This window comes from Odocoileus virginianus, chromosome 2 (genome assembly GCF_023699985.2).
Source record: "Odocoileus virginianus isolate 20LAN1187 ecotype Illinois chromosome 2, Ovbor_1.2, whole genome shotgun sequence".
Taxonomy (NCBI): domain Eukaryota; kingdom Metazoa; phylum Chordata; class Mammalia; order Artiodactyla; family Cervidae; genus Odocoileus; species Odocoileus virginianus.
In genome coordinates this window covers 56922592-56947858 of record NC_069675.1, presented here as the reverse complement: position 1 = coordinate 56947858, position 25267 = coordinate 56922592, and the positions used below count along the sequence as shown (strand labels likewise).

Here is a 25267-nt window from a genome sequence, read left to right as displayed (position 1 = left end):
CCAGGGATTGAACCTGTGTACCCTGCAGTTGGAGCATGGAGTCTTAGCCATTGGACTGCCAGGGAAGTACCTGTTGACTTTAATATTGGTTTAGCATTGTTTATTCATAATTTAAAAGTTACTTTTTCTACTTTCTTTCAGTATCCGATATAGAAGGTGGTGATGGACTGCAGCTCAGAAAGGAACATACTCTCAAAATATTTGCTTATATCAATTCCTGGACACAGAGGTATGCGTCTTTAAGTACTTTGGGAAGACTAACTTTGTGAGTTGTATTTTACTTTATATTTTAATTTTTTGTTTTTTTGGTCACACCCACGTGGCTTATATTATCTTAGTTCCCCAACCAGGGATTGACTTTCACTCTTGGCAGTGAAAGCATGGAGTTCTAACCACTGGGTCACCAGGGAATTTTTAGTTACATTCTTGTTTTTTTGAAAAACTTCATTTATTCATTTAGGCCATGTCACAGGGCTTATGGAATCTTAGTTCCCTGACCAGGGATTGAACCTATACTCCTGCTTTGGAAGCTCAAGTACTAGACCACCGGGGAATTCCCCCTTGTTGTATTTTAAATTAACATTGTCATCAAATTTTTTCTTTAGGGTTTTGGTTACCTTTTGTCATTAAATCACAGTTTATCAATATTAAATCTTCTCCAGTTATTCTTGGGATCATTCATGGTTTTGTTTTTAAAACATGAATTGTTTAGAAATATGGGAATGATTCTGTCATTACTTAGAAACATGGAATTGACTGAAGTGGTAAAAAAATAGTTATTTTGAGAGATTGAACAATCATTATGTCATAGCTAGAGATCTATAACACGCTTAATCTTTTAAAGCAGTATTATAGTAGAGGACGCTTTAACCATTCTGGAAGCTATTTTCTATTTGTTCCTTCCATAATAATTATGTATATTAGGTTAATTTTTAAATTTCATATATATATAGAGAGAGAATAAAATTTTACAGAACAGTCATTAATATAACCACAGTGTTTAGCAGGGATTTGCAAATTACTGTTCCTCGACATGAGTTTAGCTGGTCATGGCTAAAAAATTTGTTTACTTATGTACATATTTGTTTAAAGATCCTTAGCTCTTCTGAAATTTTCTGGCAAAAGAAAATGTTTGAAGCATTGTGTGCAGTGATTAATGAACACGTTAAATACAGTAATAACAGGTGAATGTCATGAGGTAACAGATTGATCATGGAGTTTATCAGAATAGTTTAATTTCAAATAGCATTTGCTCTACAGTAACATCCCTTTATCCTGTGTTTTCTCTTTCTCTCTTGTCAATAAAGTGGTGCTTGTATTTGTTTCAAAAAGATTGTAGATTTTAAAACATAAGTGCCGTTTTTATTGGGCATTTCTTTTCTGAGTCTCATTGACCTGAGTTTCTTTTGACTTAAGTTTATCTGTGCTTGCTGTTTGTCCCTTTCATTATGGGTAGGATAGATGATTGGATATTTTGTAATACTAATATGTTAATGATTTAAAATTAACATTAACCATCTAAAGTTTTTGCTGAGAAATGATGCATTTGAGTCATAATTTTGAATTTATTGGAACTACAGCTCGGTAGCAACATGTTCTTTACTGGGATAAAATCTTATTCCTGATTTCAGGATTTATAAGTGTGCCACTAAATAAAATGAAATTCAGAGAATTACCATTTTCCTGGCACCTCACCACTAGTTATCAGTGGAGCTGAATGAGTCCTTTCCTAGTTCACATTTATCCTGGATGTATACTCTTAATCCTTTTATCAGGAAACTTTAACTTGGAGTCTGTGGATTGGGAAGGAAAATATAAATGAAATTTTGATATGTACAGTTCTAGGCAGTAATTTGTAGCTTTCACTGTAGAGACTCTGCCTTTTATCTGATGCTGTTTCAGAATATAGTGGTTAAGAGTGTGGCCTTGGAGCTGTGTAGATGTGGCTTCCAGTCCTCCATCACCTGTGTACTAGGTGATTATGACAAATTAGCTAACTTCTGTAAACTCTTACTTCCTTACTTGTGAAATGAATAATAATAAAGCTACTACTGTCTTCATGAGTTTGAAGAAACAAGATACTTAGCACAGTAGCTAAACAAAGGAACTTAATTAAACACCTATTTTAATTAAAATTGTTAAAACTTATTTTAGAAAGTGAAATGTATGTTGAAGGGGTACATAAGCTAAAGAATGAAGTGTCAAATTGGAAAACAGTTTGTCATATCTATAATGCTGTTCACATGTTGATAAGTAGCGATAGTTTTTAGCTGATAGTAAAAAGTACCAAAAAGTAGAATATTACACTTTTCATCGTTCATACTGATAGAAGAGAGAAGTGACAGTAAAATATCCAGTTGGATTGCAGTGCTGTATAGTAAAAGTTGTTGCCTATTCCCTTGCTCTGCCCTCCTGCTCCTGTTTCTCTCTAGGGCATCAAAAAATATTGTTGCTTAGGTTAAGATTATGGTTCTTGTAGGGGATAATTGGTTACTAATAAGACACAGTTAATTTACAAAAGAAATTCTTAACTTGGTGGCTCATGACCAAGAAAGGTCCATCAGTGTACCTTAGTGCACAGACGGATCCATGACATCTCATACAAAATGTTTTTTATAGGTTTTCTGGGAGAAACGTGTTAACTTTCATAAGATTATCAGTGATGAAGAATCATTTTTCTGGTATATTGATTGGCCAGGAAATAGGTGAAGGAGAATGTTCACTTGAAAACGCAGTATGTTAAAAGTTTAATATTTATAGAAATTGCTAAGCCTTTAACCTCCTGTTTAAAGGATATATTTACTGTGAAAATCTTTTTAGAAAATACAGAAGGTCAAAGTTTAAAAGAAAAATATGCCATCACCCAGCTTAACAACTGGTAAATTTTTTTGGCATAACCTTGGTGTAAGATTGGAAACAGTACAGTTTAAAGTTTTAAAAAAAGTGATTATAAAACTGTATCTTTTATAATCTGATTTTTTTCATGTGAACTGTGATCAGTCTCATCATTTTTTTTAAACTGTTTTATATTGGAATATAATCAGTTAACAATGTTCTGGTAGTTTTAGGTAGTTTTAGGTGCACAGCAGAATGACTGTGTCATCCTTATTTCATCATCATTTTTAATTGCTTTATCACAGTAATATAGCTGTCGCTTCTTTGTAAGATTTAAGAAGTTATGTATGTTACTTTAACAGATTATCATTATTTTATCACTATTGGAATGGGAAATTGGAATGAAATGGGCAATAAAATGAATTCTCTGAGAAAGGGGAGAGAATATTAGAATAAATTTAAGAATATAAATTTGGAAAAGAGCATATATGAATCTGAAAGGAAATGTCATTAATGATGAAGACATTTGCTCCTACAAGGCAAAGTCCTTCTTGTTCGAATTACTCCCAGTTGTTTTTTTTTTTTGACTCGTTTAAAGCCTATTATAAAATAGGCTTATTATGTTTATATCTTGCAGATGCTTTAGTAGCCATTCAGGTTTCCTCATTGTCTCCTGCCTGTCTACTTTCTAATCTTATTTCTCCCCTGAAAGAGTTTTGAGTGCTGCTGCTAAGTCACTTTAGTCATGTCCGACTCTGTGCGACCCCATAGACGGAAGCCCACCAGGCTCCCCCATCCCTGGGATTCTCCAGACAAGAACACTGGAGTGGGTTGCCATTTCCTTCTCCGATGCATGAAAATGAAAAGTGAAAGGGAAGTCGCTCAGTCATGTCCGACTCTTAGCGACCCCATGGACTGCAGCCTACTAGGCTCCTCCATCCATGGGATTTTCCAGGCAAAAGTACTGGAGTGGGGTGCCATTGCCTTCTTCCGTTCTGAGTGCTAGGTAGGGGGTGATTCTTTGTATTTTCAGGCTAAAAACTGTACCTTTCTTACTTTTCATTTGTTAGTTAATAAATATTTGAGGCTGTTGCTTATTTTCATTGTTTTAATCAGCTTTATTTTAAAACTGTTTTAGAATGGTGTTAGATACTACTGCTTTTGAATAGGTTCATGTATATTCTCCACTGTTTTAAGAGTTTAGTCCTTATTTTGGTATTAAGAAATGTGGCCAGTGGGATATTGATATTGACCACTATTCGAAATAGTGCTTTTCAGAAATTAGCTCATAAATAAGCTTTTGCTAAGGTTGAATACTGTGGATGAACAGTTCTTTCTCATGTTTAGCAGTACCAGGCCAGGAAAATGTTAGATCCGTTGGAATATTTGTTAGATCAAATTATGGAATTCAGGTTGAAATAATTTAATTTTGACATATAGCTTCCTCATGAATGTGTAGTTAGTATTTTTATTATATTAATTAATGCTACATATTTTATGTTGTGGGCTTCCCAAGTGGCTTAGTGGATAAAGAATCCACTTGTAATGCAGGAGACATGGGTTCGATCCCTGGGTTGGGAAGATTCCCTGGAGTAAGAAATGGCAGCCCACTCCAGGATTCTTACCTGGAGAATCCCATGGATAGAGGAAGCCACAAAGATTCAGATATGATTGAAGTGACTAAGCACACATGCATTTTATGTTATCATTTAGAAATTTTTATCATAGTGTGTTCTTAAGTGTAAGCGTACTCCACTCACATAGGCAGCTCAAAACTCTACTTAAGTAATAAAGTCTTTATCAGGCTGGTAGTAATAGGGGTAGGACTGAGAAGAAAATAGGTTAAGCTCAGGTAGTCAAAGGTAATGTATGATTTTGGTATACAAATACAAAGCAATATTTGTAGAGTTTAAAAAATAAAATGGGAGGAAAAGGCCTATAAAAAAGTCCATTGTCTCCTGTCTCCTCAGTCCCATTTCTGTTTTCAATTCTTTAAAATGTTGGTTTTGATATTACCTTATAAATAGTAATTATATTTCAGTTATGTTAAAAAATCATATTGCTATTGCTTTATTAATTTTAGATATAATTTGTGAACTTCCTTTTCTGATGCATAACGGTTTCACCCACTTAACCTTCCCCATCCTCTCAATATAGTTACGTCAGTTCTTGAGGTAGTTTTAAAAATGAAAATAATTGCTCAGTGATCGCCAAAAAAGAGTCTGTGATTCACTTTATATCTTAAAAGATAGAACTTGTTTTTCTTTTGTTATTGTTTGTTTCATAGAGTTTAGTGGCTTGTTTTTCATTTGATTAATTTTCTGGGTGGGAATTGTTTAATCTTACCCCGAATCTACAGCCCTACCCCAGTACTGGTTTTTACATTTTACACATCATTAAGTGATCTGTTATTTCTTTCCTTCCCTTCATCTCCTTTGGACTTCATCTTCCTACTCCAGTCTGTATTGATTTCTCATTAGGGTTACTGAAACAGCTATCTTCTCTTTAGATCATCCTTGAAACTTCTTATGCTTTTCTATTGTATTGGATCGCTAGTTTCATGGATTGCATGCCATCTTTATTAGTTTATTTCTTTGTTTTGTTTGGATGATGTGTTTTCTGAGAAAAATTACATGGGAGATAAATGATTTTTAGGCCTTTGTGACCTAAAAAAGAAATGTCTCTTCTGCCCTTTTATTTATTTATTTTTTTCCATTTATTTTTATTAGTTGGAGGCTAATTACTTTACATCATTACAGTAGTTTTTGTCATACATTGAAATGAATTAGCCATGGATTTACATGTATTCCCCATCCCAGTCCCCCCTCCCACCTCCCTCTCCACCCGATCCCTCTGGGTCTTCCCAGTGCACCAGGCCCGAGCACTTGTCTCATGCACCCAACCTGGGGTGATCTGTTTCACCCTAGATAATATACATGTTTCAATGCTGTTCTCTTGAAACATCCCACCCTCGCCTTCTCCCAGAGTCCACAAGTCTGTTCTATATATCTGAGTTGCTTTTTCTGTTTTGCATATAGGGTTATCGTTACCATCTTTCTAAAGTCCATATATATGTGTTAGTATACTGTAATGGTCTTTATCTTTCTGGCTTACTTCGCTCTGTATAATGGGCTCCAGTTTCATCCATCTCATTAGAACTGATTCAAATGAATTCTTTTTAATGGCTGAGTAATATTCCATGGTGTATATGTACCACAGCTTCCTCATCCATTCGTCTGCTGATGGGCATCTAGGTTGCTTCCATGTCCTGGCTATTATAAACAGTGCTGCGATGAACATTGGGGTGCACGTGTCTCTTTCAGATCTGGTTTCCTTGGTGTGTATGCCCAGAAATGGGATTGCTGGGTCATATGGCAGTTCTATTTCCAGCTTTTTAAGAAATCTCCACACTGTTTTCCATAGTGGCTGTACTAATTTGCATTCCCACCAACAGTGTAAGAGGGTTCCCTTTTCTCCACACCCTCTCCAGCATTTATTGCTTGTAGACTTTTGGATAGCAGCCATCCTGACTGGCGTGTAATGGTACCTCATTGTGGTTTTGATTTGCATTTCTCTGATCATGAGTGATGTTGAGCATCTTTTCATGTGTTTTTGTGCCATCTGTACGTCTTCCTTGGAGAAATGTCTGTTTAGTTCTTTGGCCCATTTTTTGATTGGGTCATTTATTTTTCTGGAGTTGAGCTGGAGGAGTTGCTTGTATATTTTTGAGATTAATCCTTTGTCTGTTGCTTCGTTTGCTATTATTTTCTCCCAATCTGAGCTGCCCTTACTTTTATTGATAACTTTTGTTGGATACAGAATATTAGGTAGAAAATTATTATCTGTCAGAATATTGAAAGTGTTATTCCATTGCGTTTTATCTCCTAGTATTACTTTTGAGGAAGTATGCACTGTTTTTATTCCTGAGCTTGTTCATGTTACTCTTTTCACTCCTCCTGCAAGCTTTTAGGATCTTTATCCCTCCTTGGCTTGAGAAGTTTCATGATGATACGTGTTCTGGTGGGTTTTCAGTTCTGAATTTTATTTTTATTTCATAGTTTCCTTAGCTCTGTATTTTCTGCTGTCTTCTTGCAAATATCAGTTAGAAATTGTACCTCCTTGATTGATAGTTTTTCTTTTTCTCCCCATTATTTTTCTTTGTCTAGTCTACTTTTTGGGAGGTTTCTTCAGTTATACCTCTGGATCTTCTATTGAATTTTACAAATTGATGTAATTTTAATTTCTTTTTAAATTGCGAATGGTATATAAGCAAAAGCTATATAGTGCACATCTGTACACGTTAAAAGGCTCTGTTTTGTAACTGGAATGCGTCTTTTAACAGTGTTCTGTTGTTTCAGTAATCGAGTATCTTTTGTTTCTCTAAGAATATTAATTAAAACCTTTTTTCTTGCTGCATTTTACCTACTGCCTCTAAATTTCTTTTAATTTTTTGCTTTGATCTGTTTTTAGTGACACAGTTTTTCCTGGAAAGTCTTATTATCCTTGGCTATCTTTTCATGGTTAAGAGAGGGCCACTGAAAAATAGATTGCAATTCTGTGTGAATGGGGCATCTCAGATTTTGGCTTGTACTGTATGATGTGGTAAAATGTCGAGCAGACTTTATTATAGGCATTTTCTCTTGCATTGTTCACATTTTCTAAGTCTTTCCCCTTGAGATACATTAATCTGATGGTTGGGCAGAGAAGGATACTTGAGGGAGGTTCACCATTCAGTCTTAATTTTACATAAGTCTCTCACTTTCAGTTACTTATATCCCTACCTTTTTCAGTATCTTATGTTCCTGAGTTGATCTTGTTCATTTTATGTACAGTAAGAATTTCTTCTTTTCTAGGGTCAAGTAGGGGTAGTATTCCTGCTGTCTGGAGTGGGAGCCTGCAGGTTTTAACAGTACCTTTCATTTAGTTCTGTTTCCTCTTATGCTTCATTTCTGCCTTCTGAGGTGTCTGAAGCTCAGACACCTGAGCTCAAAGTCCTGAGCTTTTCCAGCATTCTGTGGGGTGAATCTTTTTGCTGCTAGTTTTCTCCTGTGGCCCCTTCTAAGTTTGTTTATTTGGAACACAGTTACTTATTTTTCCTCCCTTTCTATCATCCAGAATTTTTTGCTGTCATCTTTTCTTCCATTATCTCTTTAATGATTTTTTTCCTTATGTATATTTGTAGTGTGATTTACAACATAGAAGAAATAAATTTATTTGTAAAATCAGATTGGGCTTAACTGAAAAAGTGATGTTTTTGTTTTAAAAAACTAAATTTCTTTCCCTTCTTGTATTGTGGGTGTGGATACAGAGAGACATGCTGAATTGAGAATTCAGATACCTAGACTTCTCAGAATTGAGTAGACAGTACAGTGTATAATTTATGTAGCATATAATTATCTTAAAGATGTGTTTGTGTGTGTATTCACTTAGATCCTCAGCTCTTCTTGAATGTGTATATTTTACATCTGTAAGGACCTAGATCCAGTTTGTTACTGTGTTCATATATCAATTTAGTATTTTAAGATTAGTTTCCTAGTCAGTTATTAAATGATTTAATGCTTATATCATGATAGTGAATTTAAATTTTATTTTTTTATTTCTTAATTTTATTTTATACTGGAGTATAGTTGATCTACAATATTGTATTAGTTTCAGGTGTATAGCAAAGTGTCTCAGTCACACATACATCTATCCCTTTTCAGGTTCTTTTCTTCTGTAGGTTATTACAGAGTATTGAGTAGAGTTCGCTGTGCTGTATAGTGTGGGTCTTTGTTGGTAATCTCTTTCATATGTAGTAGTTTATATATGTTAATACCAGGTTCCGAAATTATCCCTCCCCCCTACCTTTCCTTTTTGGTGACCATAAATTCGGTTTTGAAGTCTGTGTTTTGTAAATAAGTTCATTTGTATCTTTTTTTTTTTTTAAGTTTCACATATAAGACATTATCATATGATATTTGACTTTCTCTGTCAGATTTACTTCACTTAGTATGATAATCTCTAGGTCCATCCCTGACGGTGAATTTTTAAAGTAAATTTGACGAACTGTTTGGCTTTACTGATCCGAAATCTGACCTTAAGTTTGTTTTTTTGAGGAGAAACTCAAGATGCCATTTACACTAAAGATAGTCAAATGTATGATTCTTCCCTTTGACCTTGGTTTTTCCTAAACCTAAAGAAAGAAGCTATTCAGAAAAATGTTGATTAATGTGTTTATTTTTCTTCTTGTAGGAATTGTAATATTATAGAACTTAAATATGGAGGAGGCCTAAGAGATAAAATCCCTTTCATTTTGCCATCTAGAAAATAGTCCTGATGTATCATTTATGTATTTCTATGTAACAGAGTACTCCTAAATTAGTGTTTTAAAAACAGCAATAGGGAATTCTCTGGTGGTCCAGTGGCTAAGACTTTGTGCTCCCAACGCAGGGGCCTGGGTTTGATCCCTGGTCATGGAACTACATCCCGCATGCTGCAACTAAGTCCTGGCACAGCCAATAAATAACTGAAAAAAAACAAAAAACCCCACACACAAGCTTTTGTTATCCTGAGAGGTGCATTTATTATCCTGAGAGATACATTTATTATCTCAATTATAAACATTTATCATCAATCACTGTATGAAAAAGAGTTTGGAGGTGGTTTAGTTGGTTGGTTCCGGTTGTAGTCATGACCTTACATGAGACTGGAGGATCTGTTTCCAAGTTGACTCACTTTCATGGTTGGCAAATTGGGTGGTTAGTGGAAGGCTAGTTTTTTTCTCATGTGGACCTTGCTGTGGACTCCTCGAGTGTCTTACGTGTTAGCTGGCTTCCTTCAGAGTGAGTGATCCAAAAGAGCAAGGCAGAAGCAAGGTCTTTTATGACCTAGTCTTAGATGTCACACATTGTCATTTCTGCCACATTCTGTTCATTAGTCATTAAGTCCGGTCCACATTCAAGAGGAGGAAAATTGGGCTTCCCTTTTTAAAGGGAAGAGTGTTAAAGAATTTGTGGCCATACTTTAAATCTTCCACACCTAGAGAAAATGAAGTAATTCTTACATGGCCATACAGGAAGTTGGTGATCTTTTTGATACAATAAGAGTTTTGATTTGTTTTGATAAATAGATGCAAATTGTGATAGTCGCTTAACTGTCATCTGTCTTTGGATACATTATAACCTGGTACTTGTGTATCATTTACTTATTGATTCACCAGACCCCTTTGATTATCTATAAAATGCTAGGCATTGTGCTAAGTGAACATGTCTAAGAGAACTATAATTTTGTGTAATAATTAGACTCTTACTTTATTCTTGTTTTTCACTGGAACTGAAGTAAGTGTGTGTGTTATTCCTAGACACTTTTATCTGCCGGATAGGGCGGGAATGTCCTTCTAAGTAACCTTCAAGTAAATTGTTAGTTTTGGCCACTGCACAGCTGGCATGTGGAATCTTCCTTCCCTGACCAGAGTGGAAGCAGAGTCTTAACCATTGGGCTGCCAGGAGAGTCCCAAGAAAATGATTTTTATTTACTTATTTTTATTAAAAAAATTTTTTTTTGACAGTGCTGTGTCTTTGTTGTGGTGCAGGGGCTTCTTGTTGTGGCATGTAGGATCTTAGTTCCCCAACCAGGGATTGAACCTGCATCCTCCCTTTTGAAGGCAGATTCTTAACTACCATACTACCAGGGTAGTCCCCTGCAAATTTTTTTTAAATGTAATTAAAAAAAAAAAAAGCTTTTATTGGGGTGTAGCTGATTAACAAACAGTGTTGTGATAGTTGCAGGTGAACACCTAAGGGATTCAGCCATACATACACATTTATCCATTCTCCACCCAAAATGTAAATTTTTTTATTAGTTGACAGCAAAATCCCTTATGTAAGATAATGAGTCAAGTTTACTAACAAGGTATTCTATTATAGTCAGTTTCCTCATAACTTATTAAACATGCATTAAGTACTTAGTACTTAGAGAAGAAAGATACAGCCATAATTTCTTGTTCTTAAATAGTTCTTTGGAAGGATAAGTAGGTAAGTATTAGTCGCTCAGTCATGCCTGACTGTTTGCAGTCCCATGGACTGCAGCCCACCAGGCTCCTCTGTCCATGAGATTTTCCAGGCAATGATACATACTGGAGTGGGTTGCCATTTCCCTCTCCAGGGTATCTTCCCAATCCAAGGAATGAACCCGAGTCTCCTGCACTGCAGGCAGATTCTTACCGACTGAGCTACAAGGGAAGGGAAGTCTGGAGGGATAGATAAAATATAAAACTGAAGATGATAGCTGTCAATCTAATCTAATGACTTTTTACTGGTACCAGTTTTTCGTGTGATGCTATCTTTTAAAGTTTTTATAATGCTACTCTATCAGAAGGGAGGAAATACAATTATTTGAAAAAAAATTTGAGTATTTACTTTTTTAGTACTGTTTTTTAATAAGGATACAATTGTTGCCTCTTTAGGAAGCATTGGTTAAAGATTTTTTTTTTTTCTCTTGTAGGCAATGTCTATGCTGCTTCAAAGAGTATAAGCATTTGGAGATTTTTAACCTTTTTTTTTTTTTCTCTTGTAGGCAATGTCTATGCTGCTTCAAAGAGTATAAGCATTTGGAGATTTTTAACCAAGTAGTGTGTGCACTTATTAACTTAGTGATTGCCCAAGTTCAAGTGCTCCGAGATCAGCTTTGTAAACATTGTACAACTATCAACATAGATTCCACGTGGCAAGATGAGAGTAATCAAGCGGAAGAACCACAGAATATAGAAAGAGAATGTAATGAAGGAAGTACAGAAAGACAAAAATCAATAGAAAAAAAATCAAACTCTTCAAGAATTTGTAATCTGACTGAGGAAGAATCTTCGAAGAACTCTGATCCTTTTAGTTTGTGGAGTACAGATGAGAAGGAAAAACTCTTACTGTGTGTGGCAAAAATTTTTCAGATTCAGTTTCCCTTATATACTGCTTACAAGCATAATACTCATCCTACTATAGAGGTATGTAAATATAGGTATTGTGAATTTTAAGTAATACCAAGTCATGGTTATGTTGGTAATTTCTCACTTATGAATATATATGAAGATAGTCATTATTGATGGAAAATTATAAAAACCACTATTGTTATAAAAATTATTTTGGATTTCTTCAGAGCATTTCTGTAGCGACTTATGTTGAACATTTGCTCAGTGTAATTCTAATAAGGAAAAATTTATAAATTGAACTCATAAAAGTTAGATATTTTGCTAATTATATCTATGCTCTACTTACCGTGACTTTCAAAAACTAGTAATTGAGGAAAAAGAGGAAGATGGAATTTCATTCTTAGAAATGTAGGTTAACAGAATTTGGAATTCCTTTTATAAAGAAAAAATGCTTAACAAATTATCTGTAATTACTAGTTTTAAATAATAGTATTTTCTTTTGCACTCAAGATGCTTTACTTATTCCACTAGTGATTTTTTTTCTCTCCTTCCCTCCCTTCTTCCCTCCTCCACTAGTAATATTTATACAAGCCTTTCCATCTTAGGTTTAGATAATGGCATTTATTTCTCCAGATAGTAGGAATTGAAAAGTTATGTGATAATGTATTATAATAATGGCTTAAAAACAATAGTGATTATTTCTCATGATTCCATGGCTTGCCTGGGCAATTCCTTTGCTAGTTTCTGTATGGCCTCACTTAATGCAGTTGCCTTTATTTTGGGAGTTGGTTGGGTTTGAAAGTCCAAGATGGTCTCATTCACATGTCTGATCGTGCTGGCTGCTCCTGAGGGCTCCTTGGATTTTTCTCTGCGTGGCCTCTCATTCTTTACTAGGGTAGCCTGGCTTCCTTACATGATAGTCTTCTCATTGATCCAGGAAGGCAAAAGTGGAAGCTGTAAGGCCTGTTATAAAAGTTCAGCCTCGGAAATCACACAGTATCAAGTTTGCCATATTCTGTTGATTGAAGCAGTTCACAGGGTAGTTCAGATCAAAGGGGTGTGAAGTAGATTCTATATGTGAATGGGAGGAGAGGTAAAGTTTCATTTTAAACTTTAAGTACATTGTGTTTTTCTCTACATCCACGAATAGGTAGAGTTGTGGCCATTAACAAATCTACCACATGCCTTTTTATTTTTTTTTAAGCCTGTTTTCTCCAGCTTATTTTTTCTATAACCTCCATACTGACTTCTCTAACTTTCTTCCTTCATCTGGAAAAAAATTGTTCTTTACTGACAATGTTTTCATCACTGAATTGAGACTAAAAATATAGCCCAGGAGGTGGGTCTTTTCCCTATTAGAATTCTTCATAAAAATACTTTAAATCAGATTGTACTCTGTCTTCTAGTATTCTTAATTGTTATCTTCCCATAGAGAAACTGGAGAAGGAAATGGCAACTCTCTCCAGTGTTCTTGCCTGGAGGGAGAATCCCAGGGACGGCGGAGCCTGGTGGGCTGCCGTCTATGGGGTTGCACAGAGTCGGACACGACTGAAGCGACTTAGCAGCAGCAGCAGCAGCAGCATAGAGAAACCTTTTAATAAATCTTCTCTATTGACATCATATGTTTCTTAATCATTCTAAAAAATGTTAACCTTGGTCAACAAAAAGGGGATCAGTTTATGCAAAACTGCAAAATTTAGTCTTGAGAACACCACATGAATAGTGAGTGTTTTTAATGCCTTACATTGATAATTGAAAGATATTAAAAATCATTTGGTTAGGGATGTAAATATGTGAAATTTATTCAAAATGTTTCAGAAATATTTTTTGTCCAGTTAAAAAAAAATCTTGATAAGAATTATAGCAATACTAAAAATGTCATTTTGTTCTTAAAATCAGTTTTCTCGTCATTATTTTTTAAAATGATTTTCAAAGATTATCTCCAAGTAATAGGAATAGTCACCCTTCCCTGTACTTTTCCTTGTGGATTGAAATGCCTTATTACCATTTTTTTTTCTCCTTATTACCATTTTTGAGGATTATTCCATGTAACTACTTGGTTGAAAACAATGACTTTATGATCTTTAGGTAAAATTCTAATAAACACCACCCTTGGATAAAATAAAGGAGGACTTTCCTTTTACAGAATTCTATATCTTATACAGAATTCTCATCTCTTTATATTGAATTTATATGTGCATCTTTAATATTCTGTTTATAATAGCTGTTTCCCAAGTTTCTGTTATCTTAATGAGATGTTACCAGTATTCTCAAATTTCTAGTTTCTGTCCAATGGCCATGTTATTAAATATGTTAAGGGCCAGCTGTTTCAAAGGGTCTTTGATATAGTGTACCTATGTATTATAAAATTATATGTATTTGTTTCTATATACATATAAATGTCATAAAGCTAATATTTAATATGCAGTACTGTAGAGTTTGCTAATGGTTTAATTCCACCTTTTATAAGGAGGTAGTTCATCTAGTCTTTTCCTCATACAGCTCTATGCATCCTTTCCTGATAAGGCCTTTTACTTTATTTATTTAAGAGGAACAAATTGACCAAGACTCTGAGAAGATGCAGTGCTCCTCTGTTGGTGTTTTGACACCTTTAGAAACTTAGTAAATGTTCTTGTTGCATATAAGAGAAGACTGACTTAGGTTAAAAGTTCTGGTTAGGCTTGCATAGCATAGTGCTGAGAGAATTCTATAATTCAGGTCTTAATTCTTCATTGCTTCTCAAATGTTTCAGACCTAATCACTGTAACTATTGTAACTTACTTTCAATAGTGAATAAGATGGGAACTTGGAGTATCTCTTCCTTCTCCCTTTCTTTCTGCATCCTTCTTCCCTCCTATAAAAGTTGAAAATATTTTGAAAGATGTAGTCATTTAAAATAAGTAGTAATAATTCTTAGGGTGAAGGAGGGGAGTGAAACAGCCGGCTAAAAGCTAAATATTAAAAAAAGTTAAGATCGTGGCATCCGGCCCCATTACTTCATAGCAAATAGAGGGCGGAAAGGTGGAAGTAGTGACGTATTTCCTCTTCTTTGGGCCCTAAAGTCACTGTGGATGGTGACTGCAGCCGTGAAATCAGAAGACATTTGCTTCTTGGCAGGAAAGCATGACAAACCTAGACAGTGTGTTGAAAAGCAGAGACATTACTCTGCTGACAAAGGCCCGCATAGTCAAGGCTGTGGTCTTCCCAGTCTCGTACAGTTGTGAGAGCTGGACCATGAAAAAGGCAGAGCGCTGAGGCATTGATGCCTTCAGACTGTGGTGCTGGAGAAGACTCCTGAGAGTCCCTTGGACAGCAAGGAGATCAAACCAGTCAATCCTCAGGGAAATCAACCCCGCGTACTCGTTGAAAGGACTGATGCTGAAGCTAAAACTCCAGTATTGTGGTCAAAAGATGCGAATAGCTGACTCATTGGAAAAGTCCCTGAGGCTGGGAAAGATTGAGGTCAGAAGGAGCAAAGGGCATCAGAGGATGATGAGGTGGCTGGGTGGCATCACCGACTCAATAGACATGAACTTTGAGTAAGGGAGATGGTGAGGGACAGAGAGGCCTGATATGCTGTAGTTCATGGGGCTGCAAAGAGTCAGACACGACTGGGCAACTGAAAAACAACAATTCACAGAAAAAGTTTGTGGAGGCCAGTGACATTGTTTTCCTAATCCTGAATGATATAGGTAATTCTAGCAGATGAATTACTGCTCTAATGTTTTTTTCTCAGTGTGAAATGAGTATAAAAATTATAGAGAGAAGAGAGATCATGCCCTCTGTTGTTGTTCAGTCACCAAGTCATGTCTGGCTCTGTGACTCCATGTACTGTAGCACACTAGGCCTCCCTGTGTTTCACCATCTCCTGGAAGTTCGCCCAAGTTCATGTCCATTGAATTGGTGATGCTGTCCAACCATCTCATCCTCTGCTGCCCTATGCTGCTTTTGCCTTCAGTCTTTCCCAGCATCAGGGTTTTTTCCAACGAGTTGGGTGTTGGCATCAGGTGGTCAAAGTATTGGCCCTTAAGCTTCCCCATCAGTCCTTCCAATGAATAGTCAGAGTTGATTTCCTTTAGGATTGACTGGTTTGATCTCTTTGCTGTCCAAGGGACTCTCAAGAGTCTTTTCCAACACCACAATTTAAAAGCATCAGTTCTTTGGCGCTTGGCCGCCTTCACGAAGGTCCAGCTCTCACATTTGAACATGACTGCTTGAAAAGCCGTAGCTTTGGCTATATGGAATTTTGTTAACTTTGTTAACCCATGTTAACTCTACATAATACTTAAAATGAGATGATAACATCACTTTAGGGTAGTGGCTTTGTGTGTCCAGAGTAGAAATATGAAATGGTAAAACAGATCTTTTGAGGAGCCAAAATACTTGTAACCAAGTCCATGAGTAACACTGTGCACACCAGCATAGAATTCTGTTATGAGAATTTCTCACTTGGTCCATGATAGGTGCTAGAAATCTTATTCCAATCTGATATTCCAGCATGGTTCATCTGGTCCATGAATTATATTTAGTAATACCACAGGAGTTCTTATATTCTGAATTTTTTTAAGGACAAAAGTTTTCTTAAGAATAACTTAAAACTTTAACCGTGGCCCTGGTAGTAGAGGCTTGCTAATTCTTTGGTACAGTTATTTTGACGTGTTTTTGCCTCTCTGAGAACTCTTTAGATTGTTGTCAGTGTTCTGAGGGTTTTATGCATGCCTCAGTCAGTTGTTTTCAAACTTGATTTCAGCAGTTGAACTTAAAATGGGTAACAGCAATGAATTGAACAGGTTCCTTTAGCTAACTTTTCAGCTGAAAATATCTTTCTGATTATGAAAGTAGCAGCTTCAGTATGACTAAAACACAGACTATACAAAATAGTGTTTAAAAAGCTTTGACTCTTCCAATTTCTCCATCTTTTCCTAAAAAAAAATTGTTATGAAATTAGTACAGATTTTTTCAGGCTTTTAAAAAATTATGAAAATCAGATCATGTTTATAAATTCTATTTTTAACAAATATATTCTCTTTTTATGGATGTGTATATGGAATTCAGTTTTTTTGGATTCACCTTATTTTAACAGTATTTTAGAGATAAACTTTAATCACCCTAAAAATTAGTTCCTTAAAGTATATATTGTTTCATAAACTTATGGAGTTGTATAACCATTACCACATTTCAATTTGAGAACATTTTCATCATTCCAAAAAGATCATCTCTCATGCCATTTTGCCTTACTGTTTCTGAAGACTGTGTAAGACCCTTGATGGTTATGTCACCATTTATTTAGCCATCCTATTGATGGATAGTAAAGTTGTTTCTAATTTTGAGATGTTATAAATAATTGCCTTGAGCATCATTATGCATACTCTTTACTAGTTGTTTAGGATAAATAACCAAAAGATGAATTGCTAGGTCAAAGGGAATGTGCATTTTAAATGTTGTTAGGTAACTGCAACATCATCATTCAGAAAGATCATACCAGCTTTTATTCACACCACAAGTGGATGAGATGCTTTCAGATAGTTTAAATCTTAATTTGTGGAGACACCTTGTGAAACTTTCGAGTATACCTCTAGAGAATTACAGTTTCAAAACCACTTAACTAAGTTAAACATGTATAAAAAATTACCCCAATTATTTAAGGAAAGGTTTTTGTTTAAGAATGCAAAATGATGTGTAGCATGTAGTATAGAACAATTTCTTTAGAGAAGAGTTAAAATATACTTTAGAATTGAATCATATTAACTTCAGTTGGAATACTACTGTTCATGAAGAGTAGAAGTTGTAAAATCTGAGTTTTTATAAAATCGGTTTTTAAAAAATTGTAGTTTTAAAAGATGGTCATGTAATAGTGTGATGCAATTTTATTTACCTTTTTTTTCTTCTTCTTAATCAGGATATATCAACCCAAGAAAGCAACATTTTAGGGGCATTCTGTGATATGAATGTAAGTGTTTACCTTTTTTCATTTTTAGATTTATGGAAATTTTTATTATTTTGTTCATACATGTCTGAGTTTATGTCTGACCAGTATCTTTCCAGTACTGGTAATAAAATGAAAATTACCCCAGATAAGTTTTAAAATAATTTTCTTTTTTTCTTCAGGATGTAGAAGTACCATTGCATTTGCTTCGTTATGTATGTTTGTTTTGTGGGAAAAATGGCCTTTCTCTTATGAAGGACTGCTTTGAATATGGAACTCCTGAAACTTTACCATTTCTGATAGCACATGCATTTATTACAGTTGTATCTAATGTAAGTATTGTTTGAAATTGATTTTAATCTTGGGAACAAAGCACATTATATTAATCACATGCATTTTTATGTCCAGAAAAAGGTTATGAGTGATTTGTTATGTACAATATTCTTTTTTTTTTTTCTGGATTATACTTTGAAAAAGTTGAGTATAGAAATCTTTTTTTTTTCAGTCTTCACTAAAGTAAAATTAGAATTTGTGTCAGTGGTTATGACTCAGTGCTTTCACTGCAGGGCCTGGGTTCAGTTCCTGGTCAGAGAAGTAAGATCTTACAAGCTGTGTGGCATCGCCAGAAAAAATTAATTAATATGAGTAAAAAATGTAAATTTATCTACCTCTTTTGTTTGAAAGATAAGATGGATAGCTTTGCACAGTCTTATGCTGATTTTTAGCTTTCCTTGTCTGGAATTTTGTACTGGCAAATTTTTGACTTCTTAGGGTTTTTGGTTACTTAAATAATGGTTAGCCTAGCCCAGGACTTCATTACAGTGTGTCTGACTTCCCTCTGTATTACAGGTGAAAAGCTAACATTTCTTTTTGCCTTTGTAAAGGAGATAATTCTTTTGTATGTTGATGTCAGTTACTGTGAAGCACAGTATGTGCGGAAACAGAGAAATATTTTTTATTGTCTGTATATTAAAATTTAACCTGAAATAACCTTTTATTCTGGACATCATTTAAAAAAATGGTACAGTAAAACTTAAATCTAACTTTGCCAAAGCCAGAATTCTTGTGTTAACTGACTCACCTTAAGTACTGTGAAATATTTCAAGTGTGTATGTAAAATAAAAATACAAGGTGAAAAAAAGACCGAACAAAATAACTTTGTTTCATTGTTTCCAGTGTAGAAATAAACTGGAAAGGACACTGACTTTCTAAAATTTTTTGAATACCTGGATTTCCATATTTGAACCATTTTTAGCCCCCAGATTCCTTGGTTCCTTGGTTAAGTTGAAAATACTACCTGTAATGGCAATGTAGCTTTGTAGGTTAGGAATATATGCTTTGAATTCATAGTTGGCATTTGGATTAACAATTGTGCTTGAATTCTGAATCTGACTTCAATTTTTTAGTTTGTAGAATGGGAATGATAAGTATGGTGATCTGCCTTTAAAGATGGTAGTGAGGTTTTAAGATAGCTCTTAAATTCTTTTTAATAGTACTTGACAAATAGTAAGTACTTAGTGACTGATAGCTGTTATTTATTATAGCTGTTATTAACACTTAATTCTATTAGTCTGATTGACTTTGTTTGAAAGGAAGTTCTATTCAGTTTGGCTTCCTTTGATAGAAAAAGGAAAAAATAAATTTTTGAGTGAATCCTATGTTGACATTTTAATTTTAAGCAGTATTAAATTTAGACAAGATATATAACTGAGTTTGAAATTGAAAATTCACAAAATAATTTATTAACAATTTTCCTTAGGAATATTACCTGAGTTAAAATTTATTTCTTGAATTAATTTTACCAATTCTTGGTTAAAGTCTGTTACGGAAGCCTTATTAAAGACTAATTTATTACTCTCTCTTGAAAAGGAATCATTTACTAGAGAAAAAATTTGGATTCTGTTTCAGTTTTCTGTTCCCAGCCTTTTTGTGACTGCTAACTATGGGCTGTTGTCAGTTTGCATAATGTTATCTTGTAGCTCAACTGAGACCATTAAACCAAAGTTAAAATTAGTCATACTGTTTTAATTAATAATATAATTGTTTGGATACTAAAATGATGTGTTTTTTTTTTCTGAGAGTATAACATAATGTACTTTCCAACTAAAGATTTTATAACTTGATTGGGTAATGATCATTTGGCACTGTTTTCCTCATAAAAAAATATTTTTTGATTTTTCCCTTTTTATTCTGTTTTTCCAAATACAGTTAATACCTTGGTGCAATTAAGAACTTAAATTGCCGGAGTTTTTTGGTAATTAAGTTTTCTGCAGACCCTGTAGTTAATTTTTTTCAGTGTTTGGACATTTAAAGCAGCATGAGTTTTGGCATGATTTCTGACCTATCTTGGGGTTTTGACCACTCTGCCTAAAGTTTGTATGAAAGCACTTAGTGATCAGTTTAAGCAATTGAAATAGACATCCCTTTTTAGGCCTTTAAATTTCAGGATTTTCTAGTCACATACAAATTGATTTAGAGCAGAATAGTTTTCCTTTAGTGGAGCATTGCAAATTATAAACCCTGGTGGTTTCTTTATGTCTCTATTTATTTATTTATCTATTTTCGGCTGCACTAACAGGAGAGAAAAAGGACCTATATTATATGATTAATAGTGTATGGAATTTGATTCTTGTAATGTTTTGCATTATAGTAGTATTAAAGAATGTAGATTTTACAGAGAAATAATTCTGGGCTTGAATTGTAGTTCTGTTGTACTATCTTTTTGGTATTGTTTGCTTAATATTATTTAATGCTTTTTATTTATTTTAAAAATTTATTTACTTTTTAATTTTTGGCTGTGTTGGGTCTTTGTTGCTGTGTGGGCTTTTCTTTAGCTGTGGCGAGTGGAGGCTACTCTTTAGTTGCAGTTCCCATGCTTCTCATTGCAGTGGTTTCTCTTGGCACATGGGCTCAGTTGCTCCACAGCATGTGGGATCTTCCTGGGCTCAGGATCGAACGTGTGTCTCATGCATTGGCAGGCGGATTCTTTACTACTGAGCCACCAGGGAAGCCCACTTTTTATTGATGTACTATCTAATTTTGATTACATTGTAAACTTCACTTTTTTCATCTATCAGAATGAGAATATTAAGGCATCAGCAAATGGTAGCTCTTGCTATTAAAAATTTCTTTCCAATGTTGACATTTTTCCCTTGTCATTTTTATTCGTTGATGTCTTTATCTGCAAATAAATGGTATCGCTGTACCTATTTTCATTTTCACCATCTCTAATGTGCATAATTGAATGTGTTAACCTTTTAAAAATATATGAAATACACATTCAAACAGAAGAGTACACAGAACAAGGTTTATGATTTATCAAAGTGAATACCCCTTCTAATCACTACCCTTCTAACCACTACTGTTCCAAGAAACAAAACACTGTTAACTCCCCAGAAGCCTCCTTTATGATTCCTCTAAGTCACTATTCCATCTCTTTGCCCTTAAAGGTAAACACAATTCATATTTTTATTTCTTGCTTTTCTTTACTGTTTTATGACTTAAGCTTATAGCCTTAAATACTGTAGTTTAGTTTTGTCCTTTATTAACCATGTATGGTTAACCATGATTGCCGGGAGAAATACCAGTAACCTCAGATATGCAGATGACACCACCCTTATGGCAGAAAGTGAAGAAGAACTAAAGAGCCTGTTGATGAAAGTGAAAGAGGAGAGTGAAAAAGTTGGCTTAAAGCTCAACACTCAAAAAACTAAGATCATGGCATCTGGTTCCATGACTTCATATGAAATAGATGGGGAAACAATGGAAACAGTGACAGACTTTATTTTTGGGGGCTCAAAAATCACTGCAGATGGTGACTGCAGCCATAAAATTAAAAGACACTTGCTTCTTGGAAGAAAAGCTATGACCAACCTAGATAGCATATTAAAAAGCAGAGACATTACTTTGCTGACAAAGGTCCATCTGGTCAAAGCTTTGGTTTTTCTAGTAGTCATGTATGGATGACTTGTAGTCATGTAAGGGCTTCCCTTGTGACTCAGCTGGTAAAGAATTCTCCTGCAATGCGGGAGAGCTGGATTTGATCCCTGGGTTGGGATGATCCCTTGGAGAAGGGAAGGGCTACCCACTCCAGAATCCTGGCCTGGAGAATTCTGTGGACTTTATAGTCCATGGGGTTGCAAAGAGTTAGACATGACTGAGCGACTTTCACGTCACTTCATGTATGGATGAGAGAGTTGGACTATAAAGAAAGCTGAGTGCCAAAGAATTGATGCTTTTGAACTGTGGTGTTGGAGAAGACTCTTGCGAGTCCCTTGGACTGCAAGGAAATCAAACCGGTCAATCCTAAAGGAAATCAGTACTGAATATTCATTGGAAGGACCGATGCTGAAGCTGAAACTCCAATACTTTGGTCACCTGGTGCAAAGAACTGACTCATTTGAAAAGACCCTGGTGCTGGGAAAATTGTAGGCAGAGGATGAGATGGTTGGTTGGCATCACTGACTCAGTGGACATGAGTTTGATCAAGCTCTGAGGAGTTGGTGATGGACAGGGAAGCCTGATGTGCTGCAGTCCATGGGGTCACAAAGAGTCGGGCTTAACTGAGTGGCTGAACTGAACTGAACCATGTATGTGAAATCACACATAATGCATCATGTATGGCCAGTTTTATTTAAAATTGAGATTGCATGTAGGTGAAGTAGCTCAATTTCATTGCTGTATAATCCTCCCTTAAAATACACTTCCATTGATCTGTTTTACTGGTGTTGGACATTTAGATTATTCAGAGTTATGTGGTGTCAGCAACCTCTTACATGTCTTTTGGTGCATATGTGCATGTGTTTTATTGATATATATCTAGTAGTGGAATTTGCTGATGACAAGTTATGCATAAAATCACTCTTACAGACCAGAAACTATAAAACTCCTAGAGGAGAACATAGGCAAAACAGTCTCCGACATAAATCACAGCAGGATCCTCTATGACCCACATCCCAGAATTTTAGAAACAAAAGCAAAAATAAACAAATGGGACCTAATGAAACTTAAAAGCTTTTGCACAACAAAGGAAACTATAAGCAAGGTGAAAAGACAGCCCTCAGATTGGGAGAAAATAATAGCAAACGAAGCAACAGACAAAGGATTAATCTCAAAAATATACAAGCAACTCCTCCAGCTCAACTCCAGAAAAATAAATGACCCAATCAAAAAATGGGCCAAAGAACTAAACAGACATTTCTCCAAGGAAGACGTACAGATGGCACAAAAACACATGAAAAGATGCTCAACATCACTCATGATCAGAGAAATGCAAATCAAAACCACAATGAGGTACCATTACACGCCAGTCAGGATGGCTGCTATCCAAAAGTCTACAAGCAATAAATGCTGGAGAGGGTGTGGAGAAAAGGGAACCCTCTTACACTGTTGGTGGGAATGCAAATTAGTACAGCCACTATGGAAAACAGTGTGGAGATTTCTTAAAAAGCTGGAAATAGAACTGCCATATGACCCAGCAATCCCACTTCTGGGCATACACACTGAGGAAACCAGATCTGAAAGAGACACGTGCACCCCAGTGTTCATCGCAGCACTTTATAATAGCCAGGACATGGAAGCAACCTAGATGCCCATCAGCAGACGAATGGATGAGGAAGCTGTGGTACATACACACCACGGAATATTACTCAGCCATTAAAAAGAATTCATTTGAATCAGTTCTAATGAGATGGATGAAACTGGAGTCCATTATACAGAGCGAAGTAAGCCAGAAAGATAAAGACCATTACAGTATACTAACACATATATATGGAATTTAGAAAGATGGTAACGATAACCCTATATGCAAAACAGAAAAAGAGACTCAGATGTATAGAATAGACTTGTGGACTCTGTGGGAGAAGGCGAGGGTGGGCTGTTTCAAGAGAACAGCATCGAAACATGTATATTATCTAGGGTGAAACAGATCACCAGCCCAGGTTGGATGCATGAGACAAGTGCTCGGGCCTGGTGCACTGGGAAGACCCAGAGGGATCAGGTGGAGAGGGAGGTGGGAGGGGGGACCGGGGTGGGGAATACATGTAAATCCATGGCTAATTCATTTCAATGTATGACAAAAACCACTGCAATGTTGTGAAGTAATTAGCCTCCAACAACAACAACAAAAAAAATCACTCTTACACATTAATGTTAAGGTTTCCCTAAGTGATTGTATTAGTTTATACTCCTACCAGGAAAGAGGTTTCCCATTGCTCTATATCCAAGTAAACATTTAGTGTTCTTACTCCTGATGGATGAATAGTGGTATCTCATTATGGTCTCCTTTTGTATTTTAAAATGACTAAAGAAGTTGAACCCAATTTTATGGGCGATTAGCCATTTGAATATTTTTTGAGAAGTGTCAGTTCAGGTTTATTAAATTCATTTAAAAAATCAAATTGTTTGCCTTTTCCTTACTGATATATGGAGATTCCTTATATGTTTTTTATACAAGTCTTTTGCCTGACATCCATGGATTACTAATATCTTCTTCAGCTCTGGTTTTGCTTTCCGTTCTCTTGTATCTTTTAAAGATGATTATTTTTAATATAACTGGCTCAGTGGTAAAGAGTTCATCTGTAATGAAGGAGACGCAGCAGTAGTAGTGGATTTGGTCCCTAGGCTGAGAAGATCCCGCAGAGAAGGAAATGGCAACCCATTCGAGTATTTTTGCCTGAGAAATCCCATGGACAGGAGCCTGGCGGGTACAGCCCATGGGGTTGCAAAGAGTCAGATACAACTTAGCAACTGAAACAACAACAAATAGTTGATTTACAGTATTATGCTAGTTTTAGGTATACAGCTTCATTTTCACTATAGGTTAGTACAAGATCCTGAACATTGTCCCATGTGCTGTACAGTAAATCCTTGTTGTTTATTTTTAAAAAATTTTGTTTATTTATATTTTTGGGTGTGCCGGGTCTTTGTTGTTGCATGCACTTTTCTGCAGTCACAGTGAGTTGGGCCTGGCTTCTCGTTGTGGTGTGTTCTCTTGTTGTGAAACACAGGCTTTAGGGTGAGTGTGCTGCAGTGGAACATGGGCTCAGTAGTTGTGACATAAGGGCGGGCTTATTTGCTCTCCAGCCTGTGGGATCTTCCTAGACCAGAGATCTAACCCATGTCTTCTGCACTGGCAGGCAGATTCTTTACTACAGAGCCACAAGGGAAGCCCTTATTGTTTATATCTAAGGTGTGATATGTATCTATAATCTCATTGTTGTAGTTCAGTTGCTCAGTCGTGTCTGACTCTTTGTGACCCTGTGGACAGCAGCATTCCAGCCTTCCCTGTCCTTCACTGTGTCCCAAAGTTTGCTCAAATTCATGTCCATTCTTTGGTGCTCAGACTTTCTTATGGTCCAACTCTCACGTCTGTACATGACTCCTGGAAAGGCCATAGCTTTGATTATGCAAACCTTTGTCAGCAAAGTGATATCTTTGCTTTTTAATATGCTCTCTAGGTTTGTCATAGCTTTCCTTCCAAGGAGGAAGCATCTTTTAGTTTCATGGCTGCAGTCAGAGTCTGCAGTGATTTGGAGCCCCCCAAAATAAAAGTCTGTCACTGCTTTCATAGTTTACCTTTCTATTTGCATGAAGTGATGGGACCAGGT

General features: G+C 35.7%; 1 protein-coding gene across 5 annotated transcripts in view; it reads left to right on the top strand.

The window, feature by feature from the left end:
* USP34 (ubiquitin specific peptidase 34) overlaps positions 1–25267 on the top strand; it is a 230124-nt gene that overhangs the window by 40708 nt on the left and 164149 nt on the right. For all 5 annotated transcript variants that reach the window (XM_020891635.2, XM_020891636.2, XM_020891634.2 and 2 more), the window contains exons 2-5: positions 142–229; positions 11389–11809; positions 17634–17684; positions 17843–17992. In XM_020891635.2, coding sequence (XP_020747294.1) covers positions 142–229; positions 11389–11809; positions 17634–17684; positions 17843–17992 — 710 coding nt within the window. The remainder of the gene's footprint in view (positions 1–141; positions 230–11388; positions 11810–17633; positions 17685–17842; positions 17993–25267) is intronic.